A 21,875-nucleotide genomic window follows, 5' to 3' on the forward strand; every position below is an offset into this window, starting at 1 on the left:
CCTGTGTGAATTGTGCATATTATGAATAGGATGGGGTAGGTGTACGTTACTGTATTTTTAACATCAGTCATAATGGTGGTACATGGAGTGGAGAGAACCTGATCTTGGCTATTCTATTTTCTGAACATGCAGTATTCTGTGTGAATTACAGTATGTGTTGTAACACAAGTTGTAGCCTATTGTGTTAACCCCTAAAAATATATATATATATTTTATGACTGTAAATACAATATCTGTATTGAGTTTGACCCAATTAAATGAGTTTAAATACGTTATTTTATTTTATTAGTTTGACAAAAACTGGACTAAAACCTTTTGAGTTTTCGTCGACTAAAACTAGACAAACTATCAAGGATAGAAATGACTAAAATGTGACTAAAACGAATAAGCATTTCGTCCAAAAGACTAAGATTAAGACTAAATCTAAAATGCCAAAAACCACTGGCATGGCCAGCAGCCTTTGAGCAACAGGTGTAAGATGGAGATGGACTGGATTTAATACACAGTTTGCAAGCTCAAATGATTTAGATGTGTGGTGCGTGCATGTACTTGCGTGCACGCACACACGCACGGTGGGGGGTCTGGAGCTTCAGTAACCAGGGCCCCCCAGGGCTGTTAATCCAGCCCTACACAGTACATAGAATACACAGTACATAGAATACGTGCACCTGATTGCCCAGCTGTGTAAGCTCTGTTGGGCCTCTTCCTTACTTCCTTCACAGGTTGTTACCAATGATACTAATGAAGGCTCTGTTCCATTTAATGTAGCACATGGTTCACAAACCTTTTTAATGTCAATGACCCCCATAACTCTGAGAGTGTACAAATGGAACCAAATGGACCCTTACAGTTCATGAAAACTCAAAATAATGGGCTTTGTCTACCTCCTTTTTTGGCCTCCTGAAAGGGACGTTGTGAGATCAGGCTGGATCTGCAGCAGGAAGGCAAGCCAGCTTTCCTTGTAGTTTTAAACCAGTCCAGTGTTGTTGTAACATCACAAGGTGTGTGTGTGTGTGTGTGTGTGTGTGTGTGTGTGTGTGTGTGTGTGTGTGTGTGTGTGCGCGCGCGCATGTCCACATTTCTGATGAAAAGCCATTCTGTGTATCAGTGTTGTGCTCATCATGTATGTGAAGGATATTCAGTATGATTGTGACATTTTGGGACAAAATGTTTCAAATGTTTTAAGTATAAAACTGACAGAATGTTTTTACAAAGCTGTGTTGAGTGTGGACCGTTTTACTGTTGTACTGGAAGACAGGTGTAATGACCTGAACGGTCCACAAGAGGGCAGCCTGACACTAGTATGAACCAACAGGAAAAGAAAAATAATAAATAAATATTGGAGGAAAAAAAATAAACGGCCCGGCTGCCAGCCCCCCCCCCACCCTCCCATAAAACCTGCCTATTATTGCTGTGGTGAATAAAGTAGAGATCGGACTGGATCAGAAACTGTCCATGCCGGATGTAAGTCTGTGTAGTTACCTGAGAAGTCTCGTTGTGTTGATGATTTCAACATTGTGCTAGAGTGCTAGACAGCAAGTGGAGAACAATTAAATACATTAAGAATAGCATTTTAGAGTTGGTTTTCATTGAGCGTTATCTTCCAAGTGGAAGAACGCGAATGTCCTAAAATGTGGTTTTAGCTCATTCTGAATTAGAATCATCTTTATATTATGGTATAACAGAAGCATCGTTTGTGTTTTAATTTAGTTATTTAGCTCTTTGATCACAGAAGATCTCTTTACCTTATTTATTAGTAGTTGAAAACGTCAGATGATTACACAGTATTTTATGAATAACATGTACACCCCGTTCTGAATTCCCATATCCCCCATAGCACCCTTATTATAAACATTTGAGTGTGTAAATTAAATAAACACATTCACATTCAATAATGTTTTGATCGATCTTCATTTACGCAGTCCTATTCATGCAGTTTGTTATTCATTGGAGCATCAATGGGAGACTGCCTGTCAAACAGTTCAATTCCTAGATGTTCTGTGGAATGAAACTTTCTGTTCCGTTTGCCTAGAAGAACTCCTGTGTTTCACTACCATACATACCTTCCTCTCTTTCTGTTCAGTTTGCCTAGAAGAACTCCTGTGTTTCACTACCATACATACCTTCCTCTCTTTCTTTTCCGTTTGCCTAGAAGAACTCCTGTGTTTCACTACCATACATACCTTCCTCTCTTTCTTTTCCGTTTGCCTAGGACTCCTGTGTGTCACTACCATACATACCTTCCTCTCTTTCTTTTCCGTTTGCCTAGGACTCCTATGTGTTGCAGTACTTAAAGAACCTGACAACATACCTCCACACTGGCCCTCCGGTGTACTTTGTTGTGGAGGAAGGGATGGACGGTCAGAACAGTGTGTGTGGAGGAGTGGCTGCAACAACAACTCCAGCAGGTCTACCACTCCTCACTCATCAGCAACTAGTAACAAACAAGTAACTATGAACCGTTTCAGTTACAACAGACAATTTGCACAAGACAAAAGTTAACTTTTGTACTATGTAAGATCAGTCTATAATAAATGAGATTTTTCAGATTGCGAAACATTTGAGATCGACTAGTTTCACTAGATTTGCGTGACACTGTTGCGTGACAAAATTGTTAGTAGGGCTTGATTGGTTGATCAGACTAGTCGATTTAGCTGATAAAATGTATTTGTTATATCATTTTATATATACAAATAGAATAGAACTGATGCTAATAAAAAATATATACTTTGTTGTACAATGAATAGTGGAAATAGCTGATCTACCAGACCTCACAACGTGATGCGACACATCACATTACATTACATTACAGTCATTTAGCAGACGCTTTTATCCAAAGCGACTTACAATAAGTGTATTCAACATAGGTAGGGAACGAAAACTACTAATCACCAGAAGTCTTTAGTGCATTTTCTGCAAAAACAAGCAACCAAGAGTATACCTAGCGCTAAGGTAAAAGTGCAATATATCAGCTACCTATTTCCTTAAACAGATGAGACAAAATAGCTAAATCAAATGAGCATGAGCTAAAACAAATAAGTGTATCGACTAAACAAGATCCAATAAACAATACAACAATAGAAAACAAGCGTTCGTACAACTAGTTAACAACAAGTAGGTCAGACAGAGAGGAAGGGTATAGTGTTTCCTGAAGAGGTGGGTTTTCAGCCTGCGGCGAAATATGGGCAGTGACTCTGCTATCCTAACATCAGTGGGAAGTTCATTCCACCACTGTGGGGCCAGAACAGAAAAGAGTCGTGACCGTGTGGATCGGCCAGAAGGACCCTTGAGTGACGAGGCAATCAGTCGCCCCGAGGTGGCAGACCGAAGTGGTCGGGCAGGGGTGTAGGCATCGACCATAGCCCGGAGGTAAGAAGGAGCTGTTCCTTTCACTGCCCTATAGGCTAGCACCAGGGTTTTGAACTGGATGTGAGCCGCTACGGGGAGCCAGTGTAGAGAACGGAGAAGGATAGTTGTGTGGGAGAACTTGGGGCGGTTGAACACCAGACGAGCCGCAGCTTTCTGAACAAGCTCCAGAGGTCTGATGGCAGATGCCGGAGCACCAGCAAGGAGGGAGTTGCAGTAGTCCAGGCGGGAGATGACAAGAGCCTGGATGAGCACCTGGGCTGCTCACATGTTGTGAGGTCTGGTATTTTCACATAAAATAATAATTAAAAAGGTTTTAAAATAAATGTGAAAGAAAATTTAAAGTTTTTGAACATTATAAAGAATGTCTGCTTTTGTGCTCCCTCTAGTGGCCATGCTGCCTATAGCTCAGCGGTGCACCTGTATCCACATGACAGGTGTAGGAGCCGCCTACTTCATGACCTATGACCTACCACACCATCCTGCAGAACTCATCAGACTTCATACAGGCCCTGAAGATGGCCCGTGTTCTGGCTGACAACATAACGCAGGCTGTGGGCCACAAGTGTTTCCCTTACAGGTAAACCTGTTTTAATCAGATCAAACAAAATGCTTAAACCAAGAAATCTGCTTCCAATCTTCATTTTATCAGACACACCCCCTTCCTATACAAACCCATTGTAACTTCAAACTCTATTGTAATCATGTTAGATTCATTGAAAACACACGTCCTTGGTTCAGGTGACTGATATTGTGGCAGACACCTGTATGAATGAATGAACCATTGTAAAGCGCTTTGAGCACTTGGAAAAGCGCTATAAAAATGCAATTCATTAAAAATGCAATTCATTATTGTCTTTCTAATATGTGAAGGGACTTATTTAATTTAATTTATTTTTTATTCTTTTCATTTTACAATTATGAAAAATACATGGAAAAAGTCATTGAAAAAACACGACCCCCTCGCGTATTAGAAGTTTTCAATGAATCTAACATGGTTAAAGTGGAGTTTGAAGTTACAATGGGTTGGATAGGAAGGGGGCGTGTCTGATAAAATGAATAACAAATATTTAAATACCGAATCAAGCTACTTAAAAACTGTCTGGCGTGCTCACAAAAGCTTGAGTAGACGTTAAAATGACCCCAAACATATTTGAAAGTGAAATATCCCTTTCAATGGACCCTTCGCTAAGCCCCACCCACTCCACTCTGTGACTGGTGGTGCGAAGTTAGTCACACCCAGGCCTGGCAGCGCCTGGCAATCTCGGTTTCTCACCCATTGACTTGCATGTTAAATGATGGCTTTTCCCCTTAAAAATAATCGATCATTTCAGGAGCATAAGAGCTTCAAAATCTCTTCTAAATCTAGTCAACAAGGCCTGCAGTAGGCTATGCACTGGACAAATGTGCATGACATTATTTCAATAAACTAAAAACATGGGAAATGTTAGAGGGAGTTATAGCCATGGATACACGACGGTCGACTGTCACGACCGTCATGGATGAACTTCAACCTGGTGTTTGCACTTTCTCCATTTATGGCCCGTACATCTACATAAACGTTCATATTTCAAATATATATGCTTAACCCATGGCCACGGATGTTACATGTATATACGGGCTCTCAGAAGTACCTGTATCATCCGTATTGTTCAATAAAAAGCATTTTAATCTGATCAGTGGCCATTTTTTCCATATGCTTTCAATGCAGTGACCCTATTGGTTGGTAGGTGTATTGCACTCGAATACATTATGAGAAAATGGCCACTGATCGGATTAAAATGCTTTTCATTGAAAAATACAGAATATACGGGTACTTTTGAGAGTCCCGTGCATTATTGTAACATCCGTGGCCATGGGGTAAGCACTTTATATTTAAAATCTGAACGTTTATATAGATGTACGGACCGTAAATGGAGAAAGTGCAAACACCAGGTTGAAGGTGATCCTTGACTGTAACAGGAGTTTATGTACCGCAGGGACTGCAGTAGCAGTTAATAAATAGACGAAGAAATGAATTAATATACTTTAACGTGCGGAATCCGAAACAGGCAGCACCGTGATTCTGAATTTTGTTACGATTACGGTGATTAGTAGCCTATTATTGACACCACCTGGGCGAGTGAGTCCTGCAACTTTCCCGACGTTAAGCTGTGTATGTGTTCAACAACACAGCCATGCAGCCTTGCAGTTTAAGTGCAGATTTCAGCTTGGGAAAAGCAGCCTCCAACGGGTTTGGGTACGTGGTTCATAGTCACCATTGCGTTATCGTGATATTCCTATTCTTGCCATTATGTTGCAAATGATTGTGTGTGTGTGCGGGCGATATAACATTGACAGCTATGGCAGGTGACGAAAGCTTGCCAGACCTATGCCAGGCTAACAACGGTTGCTAAGATGGCATTGGACAATCGCTCTTGGGGTGGGGTTTAGCGAAGGGTCCATTGTATGGTTGACTATATTATTTATGACAGTTGAGTTTGTTTTGAAATCAAGGGTGCTATACAATTGTGCCGTAGATAACATTGTTCACAACCACATTTATAGCCCATTTATTGACCGTAATCATTCACTTTATACTTCTAGTCCACTGTATCCTAGATTTCAGAAAGTCTGCATACAGTACAGCATTACATTACATTACATTACATTACATTACATTACATTACATTACATTACATCACATTACAGTCATTTAGCAGACACTTTTATCCAAAGCCACTTACAATAAGTGCATTCAACATACTGTAGGTAGGCAAGGAAACTACTAATCACCAGAAGTCTGAAGTGCATTCTCTTCTAAAACAGCACAAACACTATCTGATGAATGGGATAACACAGGATAGGATAAGACTTTATTCATCCCCCAGGGGGAAATTCAGGGTGCAATACATAGACATGAACTTACTATTTTAGGATGGAATAGAATAATATGGCAGTGTAGAGCACAACCAGATGATGAGTGGAGGAAAAGGTTCAACATAAACATCCTTGTCAAGTAGATGGTTTAGATTTGCTCTATTATAACCTTAACAGTATAATTCACTTGGTCTGCTGGATATTGGTGATAAGTGCATGCCCTGTAGGTCCTGCTAGCAAGCTTGCTTTAAATAGGCTTTGGGTGAGAGGTTGTGAATGGTAATGAAAGACAAAAAAAAATAGGATAGAATAAAACGTTATTAATCCCCAATAGGGTGGAACAGCATCAGTGGCACAATAAGATGATTAAAGTAAAAACTGCAAAATATACAATAAATACAGCATTAAATGGAGTACTAAACCATACAGTAATACGAAGATACAATAAAAAGCTTTACACACTCACACCCACAGCTGGTCATGTTCGTGGCGTGGTGAAAGTGCATTTGGAAGGATGCTCTTTTTAGAGGCCCTTCAACATGCTGTTTCAATTTGGGGAAGATTAGATGTGAAGTTTGTGATATAGGGATTTTGGTTCAAATGGCCTCTGGCCTTAAGACTTCAAAAAATATAATGTGAAACCCAAGTCCCCAGGACCCAGAGGACCCAGAGGACCCAGAGGACCCAGAGGACCCCAGAGGATTACTGAAATCTGGCATTGCAATTAGAGCCCTGCACGGGCCGAGAATGTGGGCCCAAGCCCGGCCCTGGCCCATGGTATTCAGCCCGGCCCGGCCCCTGGCCCGATAGGTGGCGCAATTTTACAGTCCGAGCCCGGCCCTGGCCCGTGGTATTCAGCCCGAGCCCGGCCCTGGGCCCGTGTGTCAAATACAGAATCAGCCCAAGCCCGGCCCGTTTTGGCGGGCCGGGCCGGGCCGGGCTTCAATGATCAATTATCTGCGCAAAATGTTCTGTGAGCCCGAGCCCGGCCCTGGGCCCGTTTGTAAAATACAGAATCAGTCCGAGCCCGGGCCTGGCCCGTGGTATTCAGCCCGAGCCCGGCCCTGGGCCCGTGTGTCAAATACAGAATCAGCCCAAGCCCGGCCCGTTTTGGCGGGCCGGGCCGGGCCGTGGGCGGGCTCTGGCGGGCCTGCAGGACTCTAATTGCAATACTTCCGCATTTAGAACGCTACTGCGCATGCTTGTATTGTCTGAAACGTTAGTACTTTATGTGTTGGTGAGCAACTTTCATGGAAATGAACAGGTGAATAGGCCGTCCGTTCTCTAGATATATGTATTATAACTCTATGGTAAGACCCCAAAAATGTCAAAACAAGGTCTTCAAAATGGTATTTCCTGCTTTCCTGGGACCCCACGTTGGTGTCTCCCAATGAAATGATCTCTGTGAACGTATGAAACAAGTCGTTTCATGGGCGCTCCTGCTTATCCTCCCTCTGCTCTTCCCTCCCTCTATAGTGTGTTCTACGTTTTCTACGAGCAGTACCTGACCATCGCTTACGACACGGCCATGGACCTGAGCGTTTCGCTAGCGGACGTTTTGGTAGTGTTGTTGGGCTTGGAGCTGTGGTCGGCCGTGCTTGTCAGCATCACCATCGCCATGATCCTGATCAACATGTTTGGGGTCATGTGGCTGTGGGGCATCGGCCTCAACGCTGTGTCCCTGGTCAACCCTGTCATGGTAAAGGCCAATGATCAGCTGGTCTGCAAGTGAAATATCCAGTAATATATGAGGCAGCAGATCTGTTTGTTGTTTAGCTTTCCGCGTGACCTTTTTCCCCGTTTCTTGCAAATTGTGTTTTTGCAGAGCGTTGGCATCTCTGTGGAGTTCTGTAGTCACATCATCTCTGTGGAGTTCTGTAGTCACATCATCTCTGTGGGGTTCTGTAGTCACATCATCTCTGTGGAGTTCTGTAGTCACATCATCTCTGTGGAGTTCTGTAGTCACATCATCTCTGTGGAGTTCTGTAGTCACATCATCTCTGTGGAGTTCTGTAGTCACATCATCTCTGTGGAGTTCTGTAGTCACATCATCTCTGTGGAGTTCTGTAGTCACATCATCTCTGTGGAGTTCTGTAGTCACATCATCTCTGTGGAGTTCTGTAGTCACATCATCTCTGTGGAGTTCTGCAGTCACATCATCTCTGTGGAGTTCTGTAGTCACATCATCTCTGTGGAGTTCTGTAGTCACATCATCTCTGTGGAGTTCTGCAGTCACATCATCTCTGTGGGGTTCTGCAGTCACATCACGCGGGCGTTCTCCATTAGCGTGAAGAGCAACAGGGTGGAGCGAGCTGAGAAGACTCTGGCCCACATGGGCAGCTCAGTAAGTCTCATTGTTAGCCTCACTTATACTTACTGTAGTGTAAACGTTTAAGTGCAGGAGACACACAGGCTGATTTGACGTCAACAGCCTCCATGCATGGTTTAAGCACCAGCCATTACTTCTTTCCCTGTTGCTTTTTCATCAGAAGAGGTTAGAGTAGACATGTAAATAATACTTTACCTGTCAATATCTCTCTCTCTCTCTCTCTCTCTCTCTCTCTCTCTCTCTCATATGATTATGACATTTTAAAGTTTTACTTGTGTGTCAGATTATACTTTCTCCTCTTTCTTCTTTGCAGCATGCAGGTGACATACTGGAGCGGGCAGACATGTCAACATCCTCCATGTTACAACCACTACATGTTACAACCACCCCAGATTAATACTCCTGCTGAGAAAATACCTCGGCCTAAACAGAATGCTAGGGTGAGTTATTTGATCCCCAAACAACAGAAACCATATTTACAGCCAAATAAAAAATGATCCTTTTATCTGATTTAATTGCACAATACATGTTATGTAATATTGTCCCGTCATTGACCTGATGTTTAATTACAGGTCAGTGTGAAATGTGGATCCTTAGAAAAGACAAGAATACTCAAAAGGGCCATATGGGAGATCTTTGCTACGAATTTGGCTCAGGGCAATACCAAGAAATGTCATGGCAGTCCCTGGCATGCGTGAAATTATTGTTGAAGAAGTCACGAAGCTTGTGAAAGAGGAGTGCAGCAACCTCACCTCTTTGAAATTCAATTCTATTATGATAAAATGGTTGAATTTGATAAAGGAGTGAAGAATACAGCACCAACCTTCCTTAGTCTTTTGGAAGCTTCTAGCAATATTGTTGACAGTCTAGCATCCTTTGAGAAAAGATCTTCAAATCCATCTAAGAGATGTACCATGGCAATGGCTGGGGCAGGTCTTCTTAAAGCACGTACAGACCATATGTGTACCGGAACTCCTTTATCCTACGGCAGGGAGGAGCCAAAAATAGATTTTTAAATAGATTGGCAAGACTAGGAGTTTGCGTGACCCATATCCCGCTCCTGAATAAACTCAAAAGCATTGAAAATGACTTTGATCGCAGTTTCCTCCAATGGAAATCCAAATATTCTGAGATTGCAAACACATCCACAGAAACAATGATTGGGTCCAGTACTACTGAACATCAGGGAGGTTTTTCCTGATTAGTTTCAATTGGTTCTTTTATGATATGATGCCATTTAAAGTCAATTGATTTGGGATGATAACTCACTGACACTTGAAAAACAGGATTTGTAAGTAGCTTTTACGGTTATATTTCACACAGTGTTAAGTTAAAAGGCTATTTAGCCGAAATGTTTTAAAACAATATTATACTAAAGCACTTGTTTCAAACCTTAAAGGTTTAATGACATTCACTTTTACACCACATTCAAAGTCTTTGTCCTGGTCCTTCAAAAGTGTACAAAAAGTTTTAAGTGAAAATTCCATTCCAGTGATCAATGGCAGGTGTTTTTCTCTCACATTTCTAAAGCCTTTTCAACTGCAATGAAAAAAGAAATCTTTGCCTGCGGGTGTCGCTGGTGAGGGATTTTGCCTGTCAATCATCGCCTCTGCTCCGCCCCCCCCAAAGGAAAGGATAGGGGAGGGGAGGGGCGAGGAGGAGAGTGGGCGGGATTATTCGACAGTGACCTCACTGTCGAAGGGCCAAGCTCAGATTACTTTTCAGCCTAATTATTCAGAAAACCCCAGACCACAGAAAATCCACTGAATGTTTTAAGTTCAGGTTTTTTGGGTGTAATTGAGGTCATAAAACCCCAAATAAAACATTGAAAATAAAAAAAGTGAAAATGAATGTCATGATACCTTTAAACGTGTTGAAATCCAGTTTAACTTCTCTCTCTCCCTCCCTGTCTCCTGTCCACATTACAGCATGCTGTGATTCAGCTCTGTGTGAGAAATGCACAGACTGTCCCTAAGACTGCCTTAACATATGCATCTGCATTTCAAGAACCACCAATGACATCACTTCCTGTTGCCTTTTCACCTGGTACAGTACGGGTTAGTGACATTTCTGAATGATTTATTTCATTTTAAAGTGCCTGAAATGTTTTGATATATTATGTATTAAATGTGTTATTTGTTAGTGTGATCAACATGAACTCTCTCTCTCTCTCTCTCTCTCTCTCTCTCTCTCTCTCTCTCTCTCTCTCTCTCTCTCTCTCTCTCTCTCTCTCTCTCTCTCTGTCTCTCTCAACACATTGCAGCTTGCTGTGAGTCAGCTAGTCTTCAGAGATGTGCAGAATGCAGTCCCTATGCCTGCTTTGACATCAGTTGACTCAGTTACACCAATGACGGTCCCTCTTGCCTTTACAACTGAGACTGTTATGGTGAGGTTACACTTCTGACTATGAATTTACTAGCTCACTAAACATGCTCTCTACTCCTCACTGATGGCAGTGTAACGTCACCCTTATGGATTAGTAATACATTGTATTCTATGCCATTACAGGACCTTTCTGACTCTGAAGCAGGACAAAGAGTCACCTTCAGGACATTCAGGATCCATGGAACTGTCTGACACACAAACCGTATGTTCACCATCAAGGGAACATGACTTGGTATTCACTCATTTATAAATGGTCTCATTTAGTTAAGGTGCTTATAGTAAACTATAGATTATTTAAGATAAGAGTTATCATTTACCAATCAATAGAATAGATCACACCTGGAAGTGTTCAAACATTCATGTAACTCTGAGAGTGTACACATGGAACCAAATGGACCCTTACAGGTCTGTAACTCTGAGAGTGTACACATGGAACCAAATGGACCCTTACAGGTCTGTAACTCTGAGAGTGTACAAATGGAACCAAATGGACCCTTACAGGTCTGTAACTCTGAGAGTGTACAAATAGAACCAAATGGACCCTTACAGGTCTGTAACTCTGAGAGCGTACACATGGAACCAAATGGACCCTTACAGGTCTGTAACTCTGAGAGTGTATACATGGAACCAAATGGACCCTTACAGGTCTGTAACTCTGAGAGTGTACACATGGAAACAAATGGACCCTTACAGGTCTGTAACTCTGAGAGTGTACACATGGAACCAAATGGACCCTTACAGGTCTGTAACTCTGAGAGTGTACACATGGAAACAAATGGACCCTTACAGGTCTGTAACTCTGAGAGTGTACACATGGAACCAAATGGACCCTTACAGGTCTGTAACTCTGAGAGTGTACACATGGAAACAAATGGACCCTTACAGGTCTGTAACTCTGAGAGTGTACAAATGGAACCAAATGGACCCTTACAGGTCTGTAACTCTGAGAGCGTACAAATAGAACCAAATGGACCCTTACAGGTCTGTAACTCTGAGAGTGTACACATGGAACCAAATGGACCCTTACAGGTCTGTAACTCTGAGAGTGTACAAATAGAACCAAATGGACCCTTACAGGTCTGTAACTCTGAGAGCGTACAAATAGAACCAAATGGACCCTTACAGGTCTGTAACTCTGAGAGTGTACAAATGGAACCAAATGGACCCTTACAGGTCTGTAACTCTGAGAGCGTACAAATGGAACCAAATGGACCCTTACAGGTCTGTAACTCTGAGAGCGTACACATGGAACCAAATGGACCCTTACAGGTCTGTAACTCTGAGAGTGTACACATGGAACCAAATGGACCCTTACAGGTCTGTAACTCTGAGAGTGTACAAATAGAACCAAATGGACCCTTACAGGTCTGTAACTCTGAGAGTGTACACATGGAACCAAATGGACCCTTACAGGTCTGTAACTCTGAGAGTGTACAAATGGAACCAAATGGACCCTTACAGGTCTGTAACTCTGAGAGTGTACACATGGAACCAAATGGACCCTTACAGGTCTGTAACTCTGAGAGTGTACAAATGGAACCAAATGGACCCTTACAGGTCTGTAACTCTGAGAGCGTACAAATAGAACCAAATGGACCCTTACAGGTCTGTAACTCTGAGAGCGTACACATGGAACCAAATGGACCCTTACAGGTCTGTAACTCTGAGAGTGTACACATGGAAGCAAATGGAACTTAAATAAGTTCAACAAGTTAACATAAGTATAACTAAATGCATTTGAAATTAAAAATAAATAAAAATGCAGTTGATATATCAGAGCGTATCAGCGTCTCAGATACGCTGTTTTGAACAGTTTTTGAAGGTGTACGGTGGCGACGAAAAGAAATCTCAAGGTGTACGACGTACACAGCATCTGACGGTAGAACCCACCACTGGTGCAAGGCCTGTATCTTAACCACTGCTCCACTGTGATTAACACTTAGTTGGTTCTGTTATGCGGTTTTCAGTGAAAGACTAGGTTACAAGAGCCAGGTAAAACTTGGGAAAATGTCAAAAAAAACAACAAAAGGTTCTGCTTGTGGGAATGCAGGTACAAACTTGGAAAATCTACTGGTCTGTTTTGAACCAGGAATCTGCTGGTTACAAGCCCTGTATTCTAACCACTACACTACAGTGGTTCATACTGTGTGTGTGTGTGTGTGTGTGTGTGTGTGTGTGTGTGTGTGTGTGTGTGTGTGTGTGTGTGTGTGTGTGTGTGTGTGTGTGTGTGTGTGTGTGTGTGTGTGTGTGTGTGTGTGTGTGTGTGTGTGTGTGTGTGTGTGTGTGTGTGTGTGTGTGTGTGTGTGTGTGTGTGTGTGTGTGTGTGTGTGTTACATTACCACAGACCTCATGTTAAAGCCCCGCTTACAAAAAATAAGCAACATCTAGGCTTTGCTGCCCTCCTGTGGTGACAAAGGAACATTGCAGAATACATATTAAACACTTGTTAGTTTCCACCATAGTTATATATATATATATATATATATATATATATATATATATAAAGTTATAATATTTGGTTTATTATTAGTTATAATATATAGTTTATTAATAGTTATAATATATAGTTTATTAATAGTTATAATATATAGTTTATTAATAGTTATAATATATAGTTTCCACACGTTAATGAATGGTTGCTTCATGTAAAAGCAACAAAGAACTATGAATCCTACTGGCGTTTCTAATGAAAGACAATAACAATAGTTTAATGGCCAAAATGGCTCCTACAAAAATACGTTCTAAAACATCATTATGGACAACAACCATAAGAGCACTTCCGCCTGCTCTTCAAAATAAAACCAATGTTTATCTGTCACGTTCACGCAAACAACAAGGAGAGCTTTTCCTCTGTTTCTTCAAAACAAAACCACAACAAGAATCGGGTTACTTCCTGAACGTCACAGAAATCAATAGGTCACCGAGTTCAATGTAGCGGACCGGAAATTCCAACAAGAATTGGGTGACTTCCTGAACGTCACAGAAATCAATAGGTCACCGAGTTCAATGTAATAGACCGGAAATTCCAACAAGAATTGGGTGACTTCCTGAACGTCACAGAAATCAATAGGTCACCGAGTTCAATGTAATAGACCGGAAATTCCAACAAGAATTGGGTGACTACCTGAACGTCACAGAAATCAATAGGTCACCGAGTTCAATTTAATAGACCGGAAATTCTAACAAGAATTGGGTGACTTCCTGAACGTCACAGAAATCAATAGGTCACCGAGTTCAATGTAACAGACCGGAAATCTCAACAAGAATCATGTGACTTCCTGAACGTTGCAGAAATCGATAGGTCACTGATGTCATTGTAACACCGGTGAAAGCAGTGACCGGGTGGTTGTAGTGTGACGCGATGACCACAGACAACCACAGGAGGGCGCTAATGTAACGTGATCATTACAAACAGACACACAACTGCATGTTGTCCCAGTGTTCTGGTTCAGTGTTGCCATGTCTGCTTATTATAAGCGACTTTGGGCATGTTTTTCTGTAAAGATGCTTGTAAATATTGGTAGTTGCGGGTTGTGTTGTTTTCGGGGCTTGTTTGTAAAGTGTAAATGCTTTAATATTTGAGCTTGTTTTCAAATGTTTTAATTGTTGTTTAAGCAATAATTAAGGACCCCCAAAGTATTTGTATGTAGCGCGTAGACCCCCATCTGAAAACATTATGTTTGTAATTTATTTCAAGATTATTATTATTTTTTTAAATAGCAGATCTACAAGCTCCAACGAGTAGCATCACGACGCGTTGTGAGCTTGTAGATCTGCTATTTTCAAATAGCTGGTTTAAAGTGCTCATGTGGCCTATAAAACTCGCTTCTTTTGGGCTTGTTTTCATAGACCTATTTGCTCATTTCTCTCACAGAATCTGGCAACGTAGTGCCCTGGTTACCAGAGCCATATAAGAGAGTTATGACACTAGCGTCGTTGACTCCCATACGTATACGTAAGAATAGAATGCGGAAGTGCTGTGTCTATCTCAACGAGATAGTTCCACTGTTTGGAACTATAGCCCATAGGGGCCCAAAGCATGACGTTGCTCTCCTCCAGACCCAGAGAGAGAGAGAGTTCTGACACCAGCGTTCACTCCTTCGGGCCAGGTCTTCTACATAGCCGTCTTTTGGCGAATAGTGACTAAGACAGAGGCGTACGGTGATTGGGGCCGACGAGGCCATGGCCCGGTCTGTGTAAACCCAGATCCGCCAGGGGGAAACAACAACAAATCAACATAATAACATTAGCAGCCCCTCACCCTATAAGTCGCCTTTGTTTTCAAATGGGGCTCATTTGCATTCGGCCCAATTGTTAATGAGTGGCCATTAGAAAACCAGTTTCGCCGGTCTCCATTGCGCAGAGACGGGCACCTCTTTCCATTCAGAAATGTAATAGAAGAAGAACCGTCGCCCCGGGTCTAAACCGGCGGCCTCGGTCCGCGGAAAAAATAGGGCACTGTGTTTTGGGACGAGAGTTCCGTTTTCCACCCGGAATGGCTCGGTAATTCTCAATAGACTTATCAGCCGTTGTTGCGCGAACCGCAATGATCCCTTCATTATTTTGAGTTTTCATGAAGTGTTCATACTGCTAACAAAAACTGCTCAAAATAATTAAGGGATCAAAGTGTTCCCTTAATTATGTTGAGCAGTGTACATTTAAAGCACTGTACAGATGATTTGAACCACTTTAACCTTTTATACTTTGACTATTCAAAAATAGCAGATCTACAAGCTCATAGCGCGGCACCGAGTGCCGCGCTATGAGCTTGTAGATCTGCTATTTTTTGCAGATCTTTGAATATATATATATTTTTGAAGCAAACATTTCTAACTCAAATCTTTGCTTCCGGGGGGTCCCTGGAACAACATATTTTGAGATGGGGGTCCACGGCCAAATACATATCATTGTGGGGGTCCTTGACATGTAAAGGGACGTCTGACAATAAGACATTATTCATCGTCTCAATTCACTGCTTTACCTTTTATTTAAAAACTATATTGACCTTTATGATGTTTCCCCAGGTATTAAAGGGATAGTTCACACTAACAAATACTTTTTTTCCTATATGTATTAGTCTCACCATGAAGACTTGAATTCATGGATATTTATTAGTTTTTGTCTCATTCCTAAGACAATAATGTGACCAGAGGACCGGTAGGCAGCGGTTCCGTTAGGAGACACAAAGGAGACTCTTTGTGTCTCCTACCGTAACCGCTGCTGGTCATCACATTATTGTTTAACACATTCCATGCCAGAGTTTCATATCATAATGTACTCACCAGTGCCAGCGATTTATTGTTGTTTTTTTGTTTTTTTCACGTTGCCACAGACCTCGCTAAATACCTTAAGATTGAGCGTTAAACTGTTTGTAGACACACAGGGTAGCTGTGTGAGGGGCCCAGAGAAGACTGTTTCAATCGGCGACATTCCATTTTGCAATCGTCGCAGTTTCTATTAAACAGCGTTCAGCGAGGAGAAAAACAACACCGAGATAATGGCGGATTAGTGGAAGCTTTAGAGCGGCGGCGGATGGGAACGAAAATCTTCGATTGACATTAATTTCCGTTTCCGGTGTGCTACAATGAAATGTGTCACTGCGAAAAAAAAGACCACTTTGCGTAGATCTACGCGACTGGCACGCAATGTGTTAAGGAATGAGACAAAAACTAAAACATATCCATGAATTCAAGTCTCCATGGTGAGACTAATAGGCTACATAGAAAACTAGAAAAAGTGCTCCTCAGAGCACAAGTCTCCACCAGGTCAGGTAGGTTATTGTGGCCTCCTGGTGGCGCTATAATAGGCCAATGTGAAAAGGGTGTCATTTCTTCTTAGGCATTTCACGGCAATCGGACACTGCATTCATGATTTGAGGCATTTTGTTCCAAAAATGTGTGTTGCTAAATTAGACCTGCTGGTGGCGCTATAACAGGCCAATGTGAAATGGGTGGCATTTCTTCCTCGGCCTAGTGGGAATGCCCGTACGAAATTTCAAGGAAATCGTATGCTGTGTTCATGATTTGAGGCATTTTGTTGAAAACAAAGCAATCCTGCAAACTTTGGAAGCCAATCGTCTTAGCCAATTAGGATGGAATATGGGAAATGGGACAGATCCGTGTTGATCACATGACTATAGAGATAATGTGTATTTGCGCGATGTTTGGATCAAATCTGTAGGAGTACTGTCCAAAAATATGTTTTGCACAAATCGGCCTCCTGGTGGCGCTATAACAGGCCCATGTGGGGCAGAGGTTCTAAATTGTTATCCAGGGACTGTGTGTGCACAGTAACAGTTTCGCTGCGATCAAGCCAACGGTGCGGGAGATTAGCTGTTCACAGACGTCAATATAGACGTCACAGGCGTCAATGCCTTCGGCCTGGCGGAGACATAAAGTCATTTTGGGGTGAACTATCCCTTTAATCAAGCTCACTTTAGATGAATACATAACTATAGAGAAAGACTTCTGTTTGATTTCTATGTTTATTTAACACAGACTAAATAATACATCACACTATAGCATGGGTCTTCAACAAGGGGTCCTCAGAGTTACTATAGGGGGTCCATGACCCCTAGGGGGTCCTCAGAGTTACTACAGGGGGTCCATGACCCCTAGGGGGTCCTCAGAGTTACTACAGGGGGTCCATGACCCCTAGGGGGTCCTCAGAGTTACTACAGGGGGTCCATGACCCCTAGGGGGTCCTCAGAGTTACTACAGGGGGTCCTCAGAGTTACTACAAATCTATGTGTGATTTTTTTTACATGAACCACTTGAACCCTATTACCCTAGCATCCATATTCTGGGTTGAACATTAGCAGAAAATAGCAGATCTAAAAGCTCACAATGCGTCACAGTGTGTTGTGAGCTGGTAGATCAGATATTTTTGCCAACGGTTTAGAAGGTAAAAAAAGAGCAGACCAAGTACAGAGTCAGAGGGTTTAAGGAGTAAAAGTACAATATTTGCCCAGTGATGGAAGAAGTACTCACATGTTTTACTTAAGTAAAAGTAGAAATACTCTGTTACAAGTACAAGTTTGGTATTCAAAATGTACTTGAGTAAAAGTACAAAAGTATTGGCATCAAAATGCACTTAAAGTACCGAAAGTAAAAGTACTCATTATGCAGAAGGTCCTGTTTCACAAGTTTTCAAATGTATAAAATCCTTTGAAAATAGCAGATCTACAAGCTCACAACGCGTCGTAAAGCGATGCGTTGTGAGCTTGTAGATCTGCTATTTTCATATTGCCAAAGTATAGATCTGAAGTGGTTTTGTTATAACAAACAAAATCTACAAAGTAACTAGTAACTAAAGTGTTCAAGTAATTGTAGTGGAGTAAAAATATCTGCCTTTGAGATGTAGTGGAGAAGAAGTAAACCTGTAAAAAATGTATTAGAAATACTCCAGTAAAGTAAAAAAATATATACAGTACTTGAGTAAATGTACTTAGTTACTTTCCACCACTGCATGGAACATAAATAATGTCCTAATAATATTAATACACAGGAACAACGACAGACTTTCAAAACATTTATTAAACAATTACAGTTTATTCTACAAATGACCTTAAAATAATCTCTCTCTCTCTGAGAAGATGATCATCTTTAATGATCGTACAATAACACATGAAATGAAACATTATGAAGGTTCCAGGGGGTCCCCAGATAAAGTAGTTAACACAGGGGGTCCCCAGATAAAGTAGTTAACATAACATTATGAAGGTTCCAGGGGGTCCCCAGATAAAGTAGTTAACATAACATTATGAAGGTTCCAGGGGGTCCCCAGATAAAGCAGTTAACATCACAATCATTTTAACCACTTTATAATGTTATGCGTTGGCTACACAAAAACAGCAGATCTACAAGCTCACAGCGCGGCACAAAGTGCGGCAAAAAAAAAGTTTGGAACATTTAGAATAATTTAGACTTTTTGTAAAACATAAATCTTCTCTTCTGGGGGTCCCTGACACAACACATTTTCAGATGGGGGTCCCTGACACAACACATTTTTAGATGGGGGTCCCTGGAACAACACATTTTCAGATGGGGGTCCCTGGAACAACACATTTTCAGATGGGGGTCCGCAGCCCAAATACATATTAATCTGGGGGTCCTTGACTTGAAAAGGTTTGAGAACCACTGCTGTAAGAGTCCATATGGACCCCTAGTGGGCCCCGGACCTGATGTTGAGAAACAGTGTCTAGATCAGTGGTTCTCAAAGTGTGGTCTGGGGACCCCCAGGGGTTCCAGGGGGTCCCCAGCTAAATGATTGAATCAGTTGATGCAGTTGCAGATCTACAAGCTGTGACGTGTTGTGAGCTTGTAGATCTGCTGTTTTTCTTATTAAGATGTGACTTTTAAACATATATATCTGGTCTTATGGGGGTCCCTGGAACAGAATATGTTCATATGGGGGTCCTTGACATGAAAATGTTTGAGAAACACTGATCTACAGATTGAAGTACTTGTGGTAACCATGACAACCTGGACTCACTCAGACATGTTGAGTAACCATGACGACCTGATGTCACATAGAGACTCTATCTCTGCTCACACAGACACACTGAGGAGGAGGAGGAGGGGTCGAACCTGAACCCAGCATAGAGAGGTTCAGTGAATGTGTCCCTGAAGGTGAACAGGTGTATCAGAATGTCCTCTGATATTTTATAGAATGACAGAGTTCCAGCAGAACAGTCTAGATACACTGCTACTCTGTAGACACTGTCCTCACTGTCCTCACTGTCCTCATCCACTGCTACTCTGTTAGAGCCTCTAGAGGAACTGAAAGGGAGGACAGTCAGCTCACTATTGTGTCTGACACTGTACCTGTTACCGTTCTGTTCTCCTGTACAGACCAGACTCCAGGACATGTCATTGTATCCAAGCCTACAGTCATCACCCCTTCCTTTCCTGCTGATTCCTCTGTCAGTCACTGCTATAGAAACCCATCTCCCCCTCCACTCTACCTCCCAGTAACAGCGTCCAGTCAGACCCTCTGAACACAGAACCTGTCTCTGTCCATCAAACCTGTCAGGATGAGGAGGATACTGATGATCATCTGCATACACACCTGTCACCTTCCTGTTGTTCTCAGACAGAGAGAGTTCTCTGTGTGCTGTGTTTGTGTCCAGTGTGAGAGGATGATAATCTGATGAGAAAAACAACACAGTAAACATTAAACACATCATTCACTGAGTGACACACACACACACACACACACACACACACACACACACACACACACACACACACACACACACACACACACACACACACACACACACACACACACACACACACACACACACACACACACACCTTAACCCTTCACCAACTGGTGTCTCCCAGGGCTCTATACCAGTGGTTCTACCAGTGTGTGTGTGGGGGGGGGGGGGGGGTCCCCAGATGATTGTGGGGGGGGGGGGGGGGGGTCCCCAGATGATTGTGGGGGGGGGGGGGGGGGGGTCCCCAGATGACAGTGAAGTGATAATTTAAGGACTTTTAATACCTGTTTAATATCTACACTTTTTTAAATAGACGATCATTGTGAGGTGTTGTGAGCTTGTAGATCTGCTATTTTCATTATATTTATCTGTGGGAACCGAGTCAAACTAAATGTAATGCCTCAACTTCTACAATTCTCAGAGCTTATCAGGGTGTTGGGGGGTCCCCAGGGGGGTCCCCAGTTCATTTTGGGGGGTCCCGGCTTGAAAAGGTTGTGAACCACTGCTCTACAGTTTATCCTCTACACTCCAAATCTCTTTGTCGAAAACAAAAGATCTACAAGCTCAAAACACAATGCATTGTGAGCTTGTAGATCTTTTCCATGAATGACCAACATTGTGAATGTTAGAAACATTAAAAACATTCTCACACACACACACACACACACACACACACACACACACACACACACACACACACACACACACACACACACACACACACACACAGTTCTTTAAAGAACACATATTTAACTATTTAAATGCTTCTATAAAGCAGTAGTTCTCAAAGTTTTTAGTGTCAAGGACCCCCAGGTTTTTATATATTTGGCCGTGGACCCCCATCTGAAAATATTTTGTGCCAGGGACCCCCATCTGAAAATGTTTTGTGCCAGGGACCCCCATCTGAAAATGTTTTGTGCCAGGGACCCCCATCTGAAAATGTTTTGTGCCAGGGACCCCCAGAAGAGAAGATTTATGTATACAAATATTTATTCAATATTTTTCAAAACTTTCTAAAATAGCAGATAACTTGTAGATCTACTATTTTTAAACAGCCAACATATAAAATATGGATAAAGGAGTTAAAATGATTGTGATGCTGTATTAAACATTTTGCTGGGGACCCCCTGGAACCCCCCCAAGGACCCGGGTCCGGGGAACTTAAGTAAAAGTATCAATACTGCAATATAAAAATACTCTGTTACAAGTAAAAGTCCGGAATTCAAGATATACTTGAGTACAAAGCACAAAAGTAAAAGTTACTCATTATGCAGAATATCCCATTTCACAATATTTCAAATGTATAAAATGTATTAAAATCTTATAAAAATAGCAGATCTACAAGCTCCAGCTTGTAGATCTGCTATTTTCAAATGGCTTAAATGTATATAGGGCTGAAGTGGTTAATGTATGTTTTGTAATAATAATCAAAATCTACAAAGTAACTAGTAACTAAAGTTTTCATTTAATTGTAGTGGAGTAAAAGTATGATTGATTGATTGATTGAGATTTTTATTAGGCTAAAGAATGTAAAACAACACATTTACATTTATAATACTTTTGTCTGAAAATACAGAGAAAAAATACCACTACGTAAAAAAATAAAATAAAATAAAAAGCATGAAAAATAAAAAATGTGTACGAAAAAAAGGGGAGGGGGGGGTCGTCTGTCTACAGGGAAATTTGCCTCTGAGATGTAGTGGAGTAGAAGTA

The 21,875-nt window shown here is 41.8% G+C and overlaps 1 protein-coding gene across 2 annotated transcripts in view; it reads right to left on the bottom strand.

Annotated features, from left to right (window-relative positions):
• Positions 1 to 18,456: 18,456 nt before the first annotated feature.
• LOC308077340 (NACHT, LRR and PYD domains-containing protein 12-like) overlaps positions 18,457 to 21,875 on the bottom strand; it is a 60,069-nt gene continuing 56,650 nt past the window's right edge. For both annotated transcript variants that reach the window (XM_080417988.1, XM_080417987.1), the window contains one exon: positions 18,457 to 20,086. In XM_080417988.1, the coding sequence (XP_080274114.1) occupies positions 19,479 to 20,086 (608 nt within the window). In that variant the 3' untranslated portion in view covers positions 18,457 to 19,478. The remainder of the gene's footprint in view (positions 20,087 to 21,875) is intronic.

Source organism: Gymnoscopelus braueri, assembly GCF_963280865.1.
Source record: "Gymnoscopelus braueri genome assembly, chromosome: 21".
NCBI classification, from domain to species: Eukaryota; Metazoa; Chordata; class Actinopteri; order Myctophiformes; family Myctophidae; genus Gymnoscopelus; species Gymnoscopelus braueri.